The 13,454-nt window shown below is 34.0% G+C and overlaps 1 protein-coding gene and 1 long non-coding RNA gene across 2 annotated transcripts in view; one reads left to right on the forward strand and one right to left on the reverse strand.

The window, feature by feature from the left end:
- LOC145806194 (uncharacterized) overlaps window positions 1-2,521 on the reverse strand; it is a 38,306-nt gene extending 35,785 nt beyond the window's left edge. Inside the window, exon 1 of the long non-coding RNA XR_014348943.1 lies at window positions 2,381-2,521. This is a non-coding gene — a long non-coding RNA (uncharacterized LOC145806194). The remainder of the gene's footprint in view (window positions 1-2,380) is intronic.
- On the forward strand, window positions 1,311-12,355 carry LOC114264043 (phospholipase D beta 1). Its single transcript, XM_028204646.2, has 10 exons — window positions 1,311-3,032; window positions 4,456-4,572; window positions 5,045-5,239; window positions 5,727-5,975; window positions 6,070-6,138; window positions 6,238-6,385; window positions 6,755-6,903; window positions 10,459-10,635; window positions 10,827-11,024; window positions 11,722-12,355. Exons 1-10 carry the CDS (start codon window positions 2,073-2,075, stop codon window positions 12,019-12,021), a joined length of 2,562 nt encoding a protein of 853 aa, XP_028060447.1. The 5' UTR covers window positions 1,311-2,072; the 3' UTR covers window positions 12,022-12,355.
- The last annotated feature ends 1,099 nt before the right edge of the window (window positions 12,356-13,454 follow it).

The following is a 13,454-nucleotide window of genomic DNA, read 5'->3' on the forward strand; positions in this document are numbered from 1 at the left end:
ATGACAAATTACACGATAGTCCTTATACTTTAACTATTGTACCATTTTAATTCTTGTAATTTCAATTTATTTGATTTTGCTCTTGATTTTTTAATTTTATCTCAATTTGATCTAACTAATTAAAGTTGTTAGCATGTTTCAATGTGTTTTTGAAGGTAAATTTATAAACATGATCAGTTCAATGAGTTAATTTTAATCAACTTAGTGATAATTGTCTATTAAAAACTCTAATGACATTATCAATTGGACCAAAGTAATACAAAATTTAAAATTAAATATCGAAATTAAATCAATTGAAAATGTAAGAATCAAAATAATATAATAGTCAACGTATATGGAGCACTAATGTAATTAACCATTTAAAAAATTATAAAGCACTTTAACGAAAATTTTTGATTGAAAATAAATGAACACAAACTTGTTATGTCATTATATATAAATTTTTTTGTATAAATTTTTTATTTATATATCTGTACTCTATTTATTTAATCGAAAACAAGACATGTAACATTAAAACTATTAATTTGACGAAGCCCTTCCAGTTAGGGTGATTTTTGTATTTTCTCATTGTTGAGATGTTCTTTAAAGTGGTTATAAATATTATTATATTATTAATTTTTATAAAATTAAATCTCAAGTAAACTTTAAAAAACATCAAATTTAAGTAAGATATTTGGATTAATTTACATATATTTTGATTAATCTCTTTTATATTTCGATTAAAGACAAATCATTCACCAAAAATTTAAAAATTCATTATTTTCTCACCTATCTTATAATCTAAGACCATCTCCAACGGTTAAGTAAATCTAGTATCAAATTTGAAATTTGGTGAAAAATGTACTTTTTGGAGCTCCAACGGTTTTATCAAATTGGTATCAAAATGAGAATTGAACAAAAAAATCATCAAACTGATAACAAAATAATGTTTTACCAAATTACTGTGCGTGACTATTGGAGGAGACCAACCGGTCAACCAGCCGATTGACCATCTGGTTGACTGGTTCTCTTTTAAATAGGTAAGTTCAAACCGGTCAAAAAAGATTCAAATAGGTAATAAATAAAAAAAAAAATTATCTTTACTGGTCGGCTGACTGGTCGACCAATTGGTTGACCACTTTCAATTCTGCTTTCATGCTCACCATTGGAAGAAGAAATATCAAATTAAAAAAATAATTTATTTCTTACTCAGACTTGGTGAAAAAAAAGAAATGAACGGTTGTAAATGCTTTGACAATCCACAAAAAATGCAACCTCACTTTACAGCAAGTATGCTTATTGGTCGCCCAGAAAAGCAAAGAAAACGAAAGAACAAAAACGAAGAAAGAGCAAATTACGAGTCTGTACCTCGTTTTCTCATTCGCTGGCTGCTTCCAATTTGGAGTCTCTCTCTCTCTCTTTCTCTCTCTCTCTCTCTCTCTCATATGGACGACTTGTTTGGGTCTTCTCTCCTTATGCAAGTATTATTTTACCCACAACTGGGTGGTCCAACTCAACAGAACACCATGAAAGAATTTGATTTTCATCCGTGTGTTTCTATTGAGTATGTCATATTTGAATTCGAGCAAAGGGTCCACTTCATTAACATATTATTATTAATGTTAACTTCCAACTATTTATCATACTCAGTCAACTACCAATTTTTATCTTCCTTCGTTTGTTTCGCTTCCATATCTTCCATTTTCATGTCCGCTGACTTTTACCCATTCAATTTCTCCCCCAAAAAACCTCTGCCAATCGTCCAAATCTCTCATTCATTCTTCCATTTCAACTGGGTAGTTCTTGCATTTGCATGTTAAGGTACCACCCACCAGGTATTCGATCATTTTCCTCTTCACAGGAAGAGCTACCCCAGATTTTGATCACCATCAAATCAAAATCCAGGTTTTTGTCAATTTTTGATTTTGTTTTCTTTTTATGTATTTGGAGGAGTAATCTTTTGATGGGCTGTGGTTGTTTTATCAATTTTCATTACTGTTAAATACATCTTGTTGGGTAGTTTGAGACACAAGAGTAGATAAGGAATTCAATCTGTTTTTTTGGGGGGGAAATTTACTGAGGAGTGTTCTTATATGGCTTATTCTGTTTATGGTGATTCGTGGTCTGATGAAGGTTCACACCATGGACAGGGTGTACAACAAGTGCCATTTAAGACCTCAAATGCATCTTTAAAGGTTTTAATGCTACATGGAAATTTAGATATTTGTATCAAAGAGGCTAACAACCTCCCTAACATGGATTCGTTGCACAAGAAAGTAGGGGAATTGTTTAGGAAATTCCCGGGAAATGTTAGCAACAAAATTGAAGGGAATGTGAGTCGTAAGATGACAACTGATCCATATGTCACAATTTCAATCTCCAATGCTGTTATTGGAAGGACTTTTGTGATTAGTAATAATGAGAACCCGGTTTGGATGCAACATTTTAATGTTCCCGTTGCACATTATGCTGCGGAGGTGCACTTTGTTGTTAAAGACAATGATGTTGTGGGCTCTCAAATTATAGGTGCTGTTGGGATACCAGTGGAGCAACTTTGGTCGGGCACAAAACTTGAAGGTACCTTTCCAGTTGTTAATGAGAGCGGTAAGCCATGCAAGTCTGGAGCTGTCTTGACTTTATCAATTCAATACATATCAATAGAGAAAATCACACTTTACCATAGTACGGTAGGGTCACACACTGAAAATCATGGAGTACCTGGTACATATTTTCCCCTTAGGAGAGGTGGAAAGGTTAGACTTTATCAAGATGCCCATGGTGGTTGCCTTCCAAATTTGAGACTTGACCATAACATAAAATACGAGCAAGGGAATTGTTGGCGTGACATTTTTGATGCAATTAGTCAGGCCCGTCGGTTAATATACATTACAGGGTGGTCTTTGTCCTACAATATTAGTCTTGTTCGGGATAATGATAATGCATCAAAATTCAGTCTAGGGGAACTTCTCAAAACCAAGTCACAAGAAGGTGTGAGGGTACTGCTCCTTGTATGGGATGATCCTACTTCTCAGAGCATTTTGGGTTATCATAAGGTAATAACCAAACTTATTGTGTCATATTTGGACTCCGTTGACATGCTATCCATTTTGTAATTTTATCTTTACTTTGGGAGATTTTCCAATAGATGATTAATGGATCTTCATCTTTTATAATTCATGTGTTATATTGTTGTTTTAAACACAAGTCAGATAAAGGACTAATTTCCTATGTTGGAGCTTATAGCTCAATTGATTACTTTTGTGGAGCTCAAGGTGGTTGCTCATTGTATTTTGTTTAGTTTGGCATCAGTACATTCTATTGTTTTTGTCATAAGGCCTTCAAAATAATTTAATTCATTACTTTATATTTGTGTTGATTTTTTCTGTAGGTTTTTTTAATTAAAATTTGTTCTCCATGGTTGTTTCTATGGGAGGATTGTCTACTATCATTTGATGATGTTTGACAGTGAGTTCTTAAATTTTCATTGACTTTTATGTGGATATTTTTTATGACATATATATATATATATATATATATTTTTGGAGCTTAGCTTCTTGTGTACCTCATGCATTTCTGGGTTGTTTCCTCCTGGTGCTTTGAGTGATCTTGTTTAATCATCAAATCTTTTTGAAACCTGAGGTGGAATGTTTTAAATTTTGCTCAAAATATTATCATGTTGTGCCACTATTTACAGTTAGTGACACAATCGAGTATGTACTATGGTCTTCATCAAAATTTTCATTCTACTTATCATGGGTGGATGTGGGCTAGTGTAGTAAGTAGAGATATGAATGTCCTTAGTTTGACTAACCAAATGGCCTTTGATAGAGTCGAGTGATGAAGAATGATTCATGTAGCCGACCCCATTTGATGGGACTTAAGGCTTGGTTTGGTTTGGTTTGGTTACTTATCATGGGTGGATAGCAGTGATATTTATCATATTGGGCCCTATTTTGGGTGGTATAATTTTAATTATTGACAAATTCAAGTCATGGTTTAAGAGTTTGTTTCCATCATTGAGTGAAGTTATGCTTTGAAAGTTTAAAAGGCATACAGTTCCTATAAATGAGTGTCCTTGTTCTTCCTTGTTTCCCTCCTCACTTTGTATAATGCTCTTGTTTTTGTTATCTTGGCATTCAGCATTGTTGAAATTATAAGATTGGATTGAAGTCTAACAATCTTGTATGACTTGATGTTTCAATTTGTCAATTGTCATGGTTTCCATGCAAGTGTTTATTAACACCCTATATTGTTATTCATTGTTTAAATAAGTTTATCATACCATATTGTGTTTATAGATCTTATTATCTGTGGATAAAGCTTTCTCAGCTGGAGTTGTAGTGTACTAACTGTCTTCTTTCATGACATCTGCTAAGTTATGTTCCTTAAACGTGGTGTCCACATTAACTTTTTAATCCTACATTGCTCATTAGCTTAAGTAAAACATTTTTTACAAGATATTACTTTTTTTATTAGGATGGGGTAATGCATACCGGTGATGAGGAGACTCGGAAGTTCTTCAAGCATTCTTCAGTGCAAGTTTTGCTTTGTCCCCGATCTTCTGGAAAAGGATATAGCTGGGTCAAAAAGCAGGTCAGATCTGCAATCTTTACATCTTACCTTGTTGTTGATATGTTTTCTGAAGAATTGGATGCAGCTTTCTTCTAAGTTCTGTGAGATGATGCTAATAAGTTATAGGAAAATTGAAAAGAGTTCTTGAATTTGTAAAAGTGGTGGTGAAGTAAGGCAATTTGTGTTGCTAAATGTTTTGTCTTCAGAAGCCGTGTAAATTTTAACCAATCATGTTAAACTTGAGTTACTAATAGTTAGCATAGCTGAATTTGATGTTATGGAACGATATTTTGTTTATGTGTCAGTTACTTTTTCATATTGCTATATTGTAGAGAATCATACCTTTCGTAATGCGTTATTTACAGTTGTCTACCAAGGTGTTAGATCAAACAAAGATTTGGAATTGCCAAAACCAAATTTTTTAATGATAATCTTGATATACCTTTTCTAGATTCAGGATCTGCTTTTAATGTCTTATTGGTCTGGTTATCAGGAAGCAGGAACAATCTACACCCATCATCAGAAAACTGTGATTGTGGATGCTGATGCAGGTCATTATAAGAGGAAGATCATAGCATTTGTTGGGGGTCTTGATTTATGCAATGGGAGATATGACACTCCCAAACATCCTATCTTTCGGACATTACAAACTGTGCACAAAGATGACTATCATAATCCTACTTTCACGGTATTCATTCAATCAACATTCTATATTGCCATATCAAGTTATGGATTTTTATTGTTACTGCTCTCCTTTAGTTATATGTGATTTATCTACTAACGTTCCATTTGTTTCAATGAAAACATTTTCCATGGAAAACATTGTCTTTAAAATGACTTGTTTTCCTATGTTTGGTTGCGACAAGCCAGAACACATGTTTTGTTGTTTGGCTTGTACAAAATTGATCAATATTTCATGGTTCCAAATAATTATATAAACCAAAACTTTCATTCACGAAAAGAAAAGTACAAATAGAGTAACAAAATCAACCCCAATTTTTTGGTTTTGCTAGAAAAGATGAGAAAAGTATAATGAGAAAGGAAAAGAATGACAAATATAAATAGAGTAAGACAAGTATATGGGTTGGTGATACCGCCGTCATTTTAACATGTGATGTTAAAGATTCCTTTTCTCTGACTTTTCCTTTTCCCGATATTTGTTGTTACTTGAACAGGGGCCTGTTGCTGGTTGTCCAAGAGAACCGTGGCATGACTTACACTGTCAAATTGATGGTCCAGCAGCATATGACATCCTCACCAACTTTGAGGAGCGTTGGTTAAGGGCTTCAAAGCCTCATGGGCTTCAAAAAATGACAAAGTCGCATGATGATTCATTACTCATAATTGATAGAATTCCCGACATCATTGGAATTACAGATGTGTCTTGCCTAAATGAGGATGGTCCAGAAGCTTGGCATGTCCAGGTATGTTAGTTTATGAAGGCTGTTAAAATAGATATTCAAAATTATTAAACTTTGATACTCAATTTTTATTAACTAACTTATTTAAAAATTATAGGTTTTTCGTTCAATTGATTCCAATTCTGTTAAGGGGTTTCCAAAAGACCCAAAAGACGCCACAAGCAGGGTGAGAGAAAATTTTGGATTGTGATTTTCCCCTTGATTATTTTTCCGTCAATCTTGTTTATGATGTGTGCTTCTTAATATCTTCCCTTCATCGTAACAGAACCTGGTATGTGGGAAGAATGTCCTGATAGACATGAGTATACATACTGCATATGTAAAGGCAATCCGTGCTGCCCAACATTTCATTTACATTGAGAACCAGTACTTCCTTGGGTCATCATACAATTGGACTAACCACAGAGACTTAGGTGAGGAATTGACATTCAGGGTAAACTGAAAGGGAAAAAATTAGGATATGTTGTTACTATCACATATCAAAAGTTGTAATGTGAAAATTATATATAGGAATCCGAGTATACAGTAACTCATTTATTTTCATTTGTTGTGGAAATTATGCACTATCAGCTGCTTGTAATGGTTAATAGCTAACTCATTACCCTAGTTTTCATTTTCTTCATTTTTCATGCTCTGGTTGATTGCTGAAACAAACGTGACAAGGGAAATAAAAACATTATAATCGTAAGGAAAGATAGGGTGGCTGTTGTGAAATTACAAATTTTCTAGACAGTGAAAGTGAGCATTTTGAGGATGATATATATGTTTGTTATTATCCACAGGTGCAAACAATTTAATACCAATGGAAATTGCTCTCAAAATTGCAAATAAAATCAGAGCAAAGGAGAGATTTTCTGCATATATTGTCATCCCAATGTGGCCGGAGGGTGTCCCTACAGGTGCTCCGACTCAAAGGATTCTTCTGTGGCAGGTAAACTCCAACTGCTGCCTAACATTGCCTTAAACAACTATCGTTTGCTGAAACCATATTAAAGAGCTATCATGCCGCATCAAAAAAATTTAATGTTGAGAAATTGTAATGTAATTTCTTATTTTTGTGGTATAATTATATATGACTGAAAGGATTCCTTGTCCCCCACAAATTGAATCGCCCCATATGTTCTCTATATATATATCCCTTTTGTTGTAATTGAGAATCGCACCATTATATATGGATGTTAGTAGAGGTCAAAATGGTATCACTTTGTAACTTGTGGAATCCTAAACTGATTCCTGCTTATGTGATATATACCTTCACGTGCTGTAAAAGAGAACAGTTCACAACTGTTGTGAAGTTTAAGTGTAAACTGTTATGTGAAGTGTACATAAATTTTTTATGTGAGATTCATGAAAATTTTGCAACAAGCTTTATTTATGTATTTGGAAGAAACCATTTACATATATTGAGCTAAACAAATTCCAAAATTTGGTCAGAATTTGATAAGGAAGGCAGGGAAAGATTATTTTGCCCCTCGTAAAAATATTTATAAGGGGGCAAAAGATATAAGGTCAATAAATAAAACTTAGCGAAAATTGTTGGAAAGTCCCAACCTAAGGAGGGTATAAGGCATCATTAGGTCCAGTGGATATTTTTTGTTGGTGAGAAGTCCACCTTTTGTGAAATAGTTTGGTGAGAAGTCCTTTTATTTGTATTGAAGGATATTTTATTTTCAATTTTACCCCTTAATTTATCTGTGGACTCTTTTTAACTATCTATTCAAATTATTTTGACTATCAATTCAAATTTATATCTATCTGTTTAATTTTTTTCCTATCTTTTCAATTTTTTCCCTATCTGTTCAATTTTTTGGCCCTATCTATTTAATTTTATGATTTTTTCTGGTCAAATTTTATTCCTATCTGCTCAATTTTTTCCTTGGATTTTATATGTTGAAATTTTACCTATTAAATTTTTATTTATTTTTTATTTTTTCTATCTGTTGAAATATCAAGCCAAACCAAATCCTATCTATTCAAATATTTCTTCTCTCTATCTGTCTTTTTCTGTTCATCAACAACAACAAATTATCAAATCATATTTGTTCATCATCATTATCAACAACAACAATATCAAAAAATAAGAAAAATAAAAAAACAGATTTTTATGTGCCTCTTCCAAGTACTTCACCACACTCTTCGTCTCTTGAAATTACAGCCAAATGGATAGAAGAAAAGCAACCCAATGAGGAGAGAAAGAAGAACATACCTACCTGTACATGGTTATTGGAGACTAGAGAGAGAACAAAAGATGTATTGGTTCATCCTCAAATTACAACATTGTTAGAATGCCTTTAACCCAATTGATTTTGTTATATAAATATATGAAAAATTGTGAAAAATGTCACCGCTATCCGTTGTGATTAGATAAGGGAAAAAAAAAACCCTAACCATTTATAGGTAGATTTTGCCTACTTCTAATACATAAAACCATACTTATATATCTCTGTGTATATTATTGATTTGGTTTTGAGACTAGTTTCTCTCATTCAATTGATGTCAAAACCTTAGAAAACCAGAGGCAATGGAACCACCGCCACCATTGCCATTATCACCGCCTCAAGTCATCCAAACGATCACCGTTGTAGTTGATGATGATCGCGATTTCATTCGGAGCTATGGTTGATGTTGGACTGCGATGACAATCTATTCGAGAATCGAAACCCTAACCCTAGAGAGGGAAAGATGAGGAGTGTGTGTGTGTGTGAGAGAGAGAGAGAGAGAGAATGCGAAGCCATAACCCTCTGGATTTGCCGGATCTCAGCCAGCGCCATCAATCTCTATAGTGGAAGGAGGTGCCGACAGAGGATCTCAGATCTGACAGAGAACAACAAATCTGACGGATCTATTCCAAACGATCACCGTTGTGGTTGATGATGATCGCGATTTCATTCGGAGTTGTGGTTGATGTTGGACTGCGGTGACAATCTATTCGCGAATCGAAACACGAACCCTAGAGAGAAAGATGAGGAGTGTGTGTGTGTGTGAGAGAGAGAGAGAGAGAGAGGGGGGGGGGAGTGCAAAACCATAACCCTCTGGATCCGCAGGATCTTAGCTAGAGCCATCAATCTTTATGGTGGAAGGAGGTGCCGACAGAGGATCTCAGATCTGACGGAGAACAACAAATCTGATAGATCTATTCCGCACAACACAACACATAGCAAAATGTTACCAAAAAAACAAAAAGCTTCAAAGAGAACAATGACTAGCTCTTCCAAGATCTTGACACTATGCTTCATCACCACTCTAATCTTCTTCTCATCATCTTCATCTTCATTGTACGATATTGTTGGGAGTGTGGATCATTTTGATGGTGTGGTGGCGGAAGAAGAACAGAGAGATCTGAAGTAGATTGAGTGGTACAACGACCTAATCATTGCCATTTTCTCTTGATTTCTCTCTATGCCTTACACACTCTTTTGTTTGAGCTCGTCAACGGTGATGACGCTTTCATTCGGGTCGGAGACAGAGGATACTTTGCGGCGCGCGCCGACAGCTGCGACTGCAGCAGCAAAGCCTCTGCTCATCCCTTCGTTTTTGCTCATTTATATGGGTTTCAAGAGCGAAACAAATAGAGGGAGAGAGAAGTGATTTAGAGAGAGAGAGAGAGAGAGAGAGAGAGACGGTTTGATTATTGAGAGGAACAACACGCGTGATTAATAAATGGGTAATTTGGTATTTTTTCAAGAGCATGTCCTTATGGACATAGTAATTTAGAGTATGAACTTTTAGGCTGAAGAAAATAAAAATTGGACTTTTGGACCAAAAGCTGTAAAACTTAGTCCTTTTCTTTTCATCTTTAATGAATGTTGCATGCTTGTAATATGTATAACCAAATGCTAATATATTAAATTTTGTAACAACTTATGATTGGTTGTTTTAAAGTCTCTTTGAAGTATGTTATTCTAAAATGATTTATTTTTTTATTCTTTTGTAATAAAAAATGTCTTTTAACTCTGTTTAGATATGTACTGGTGTTGGATAACATATTTATGTTCTAAAATGGTTTGGTGTTGAACAATACCTGATATAGGCAATGCCACATTTTCTCCATCAAATTCTGTAAGTTTATATATGACATTTGTAGTGATAAATTCAAAATACTAAGCTGAATGCACTGGTATCGGTACGTACTGTATTAATGGCAAACACAGTATGCTGACCAGTATGGGATTGATGACTATGCTTATAAAACTCATTACTTTGTTGCATGCTGTACCTAAACCTTGTTTGGTATGAATTACTTACTAAATGAAGGGGTTTCTATTTCTTTTCTTTTTTTTTTCTTTTTCTTTTTTCTTTTTTCTTTTTCAATTTTCTCCAGACGATATACATGTGATGTGACACAAATTTATCTTGAAGTTAATTATAATCTATTTTCCAGAAGAAGTATAAGAGGGATATGAATTTTTTATAGATAATACTGCATATTGTTTGGGCTTTTTGCTACATACATCTCGTGAACCTGGTGATATTGTTGATTATGCAGCATAATACAATGCAAATGATGTATGAAGAAATTTACAAGGCTTTGGAAGAGGTAGGGCTTGAGAAGAAATATGAACCTCAAGATTATTTGAATTTCTTCTGCCTTGGCAATCGTGAGGCTCAAGATAGGGAAGACAGTTCAGATGCAGGAAATGCTACTACCAAAAACCATTCTCAAGTAAATCTCTCTCTACTCCTACCTATATTTTCATATAAAACAACGCCCAATTAGTACACAATAATATGTGTTTGGAAGGGGAAAGATTGGGTACCTATATTTTAATCTCTCTCCAAATATTATGCTTCCCGTTTTTCCAGTCATCTTTGTCCATGATCCCCTCCATTTGAATGTGTCCTGTTGATACTCAGGAACTGACACGAAAAAACCGACGCTTTATGATCTACGTCCATTCAAAAGGAATGATTGTTGATGATGAGTATGTGATACTCGGGTCTGCAAACATCAATCAACGTTCCTTGGAGGGCACTAGAGACACGGAGATTGCGATGGGTGCGTATCAGCCTCACTATACTTGGGCAAGCAAACACTCTACTCCACGTGGGCAGGTATGCTTTCACCAGAATGAATTTTGTGCAATTATTGTGCTTTGACGTTGGTGGCTTTCAAAAGACAACACTTTGTCTCATGTCAGATAAATCAAACATAATATCATCCTATTTTATATTAAATGTCTATTATTATTAGGTGAAATAATTTGAGGAGTTAACATAAATTCAAAGAACGATACAATCTTTTATAAGTAAAAAAAAAATGAGCCTACAATTTTGTGTATTTGAACTCATGAGCATTGAAGAGCATTTATGTTGTGGACATCCTGAGATTGCTAGACTTGTTTGAAGTGTGTCTAAATCTGTGTCTACTCTTTCTTTCCTTTTGTTTTATTTATTGGGTAAAATTGTCTTTTGTCTCTTTGACCAAAATAACCGAGTTGAAGCTGAAGTTGACATATGTTCTCTCTAATTATGCTTGCATATCAAAGTTTTGGGGGTAATATTGAGTCACACACCTCAATACTTGTGCTTTTGAGACATTTTTCTGATACATTTTTGAAAAGTTCAGATTTGTGACTAAACTGAGCTTGCTTACATATTATGGTCCGCAATCTTTGGACTTTGTCTTTCTGTTTTTATTTTTATAGGTAGTCTTGGTATTCTGTCATGGACTTTTATGCTAGTTGGTATTCATTTATGCATGTTTAGCGACATGAATTTGTGACCAGCTGCTATTTTTGTCTGATTGCAGGTCCATGGGTATAGAATGTCACTGTGGGCAGAGCATATCGGTGCTCTTGAGGAATTTTTTAAGCATCCTGAGAGCCTTGAATGCGTAAGGAGGGTAAGATCACTGAGCGAGTTGAACTGGAAACAATATGCTGCCGATGAAGTTACAGAAATGAAGGGTCACCTTCTCAAGTACCCGGTTGAAGTTGATCAAATGGGAAAGGTGAAGCCTATTCCTGGTTGCGAAACATTTCCAGATGTGGGTGGGAACATCGTTGGGAGTCTTGGGCCTATTAACATAAAAGAAAATCTCACAATCTGATCAAATCAAGCTTTCCCTAGCCACCTACCTTTTATCAGTCATCCACTTTGTATAAGAATCTAATATAGACTAAACTTCACTAGACGTGTGTCTAATCCAGATCTGATTGAATTGTTAGTTTTTGTTTTTAGTTTTATTTTTTGTTTGGGGGGGGGGGGGGGGGGGAAGTGAAATGACCAAGAAAGACATTTTGGAAGTGAATTTTACACTGATTATAGCTCTATAATTCATGTATTCCAGTCAATTTTATTGTAATGTGTGCAGATCTTCATCGATTTTTGTACTCAAATTTAGTACTATGTGGAATAAATATTTATTTCAGCTTCCTGGAACACATTTTGGTGAAAAAGCAAAATTGAGCATGGATTTGGGGGAATTTAGGAGAAATGACTCGATTCAACTAGCAAGGATGGTTCATTGGTATTACTTTCTAGTTCAACATTGTGAAATGAATAATATGAATGGTACTGAATATTGATTGACTTTCCCAATATTTGCATAAAATGACTATCCCTCAACTCAACTCAAAATCAAATTCTCATCCTTGTTAATACTAATTTTTACTATGAGATTTCTTGGACTTATTAAACAAGTTAGAAAGTGATAAAATAAAGGGAGAGAATCCTCTGCCTAAAATAAAAACACAGGGATCTAAGTCAACAACAATCACTATTAGACAGTAAAAATATATATATATATATATATATATATTTTGCAACTTGTTAGAGAATTTTTTTTTTTTTTTTTTTCCAACTTGCATTAGATCACTATCACAAAACTTTGAGCCCCTTTTTGTTTTTATTTTTTTCATTATATGTGTTTTTTAGAGTTTTCTGTGTCAGAAAGGTGTAGTTAAAACACTTATTAATTGATAGAGCTCCAAATAAAATATGTTCCCTTCACATGCTCTCGGCTAGCTTAACTAGAGCCCAGTCCAAAGAAGAAGAAAAATGAATTGAGAATTATTTATGAACTTGGTTCGGGGTCTGGGCTTGATTTTTTAAGTCCAAATTGAAGTTTGGTTGGATTTGGACAACCCAAATAATATGAAGCTCAATTTATAATAGGATAAATTACACTTTACCCCTTTCAATTAATGTCCTATATCACTATACCCCCTCAACTAAAAATTGTAGCAATGAACCCCCTCATCGACTATTTTTATTTTTTAATTTGGACCTTTATGACTAAAATATACTTTCATCAATTAGATAAATTACACTTTATACCCTTTTAAACTGTCACCTCATATCGCTTTACTCCCTTGAACTATCACCTAATATCATTTTCAATTTGGACTTTTAATTTTTTTTTTCATTTTATCACTAAATTAATTTTTAGTTTGTTAAAAAAAATACTGATATTTATGAAAAAAATCTAAAAAAATGTTCACAAACAAGAAATATAAAAATATATCAGTTTTTTGTTTTATG

Source organism: Camellia sinensis, chromosome 13 (genome assembly GCF_055761805.1).
Source record: "Camellia sinensis isolate YWXY chromosome 13, ASM5576180v1, whole genome shotgun sequence".
Classification (NCBI taxonomy): Eukaryota; Viridiplantae; Streptophyta; class Magnoliopsida; order Ericales; family Theaceae; genus Camellia; species Camellia sinensis.

Bases quoted from the DNA above. Each gene is read 5' to 3' on its own strand.
- LOC114264043 (XM_028204646.2), top strand. From the start codon at position 2,073: ATGGCTTATTCTGTTTATGGTGATTCGTGGTCTGATGAAGGTTCACAC. The intron at 4,573-5,044 runs GTCAGATCTGCA...TCTGGTTATCAG, and splicing joins ATAGCTGGGTCAAAAAGCAG to GAAGCAGGAACAATCTACAC. The intron at 11,025-11,721 runs GTATGCTTTCAC...GTCTGATTGCAG, and splicing joins ACTCTACTCCACGTGGGCAG to GTCCATGGGTATAGAATGTC.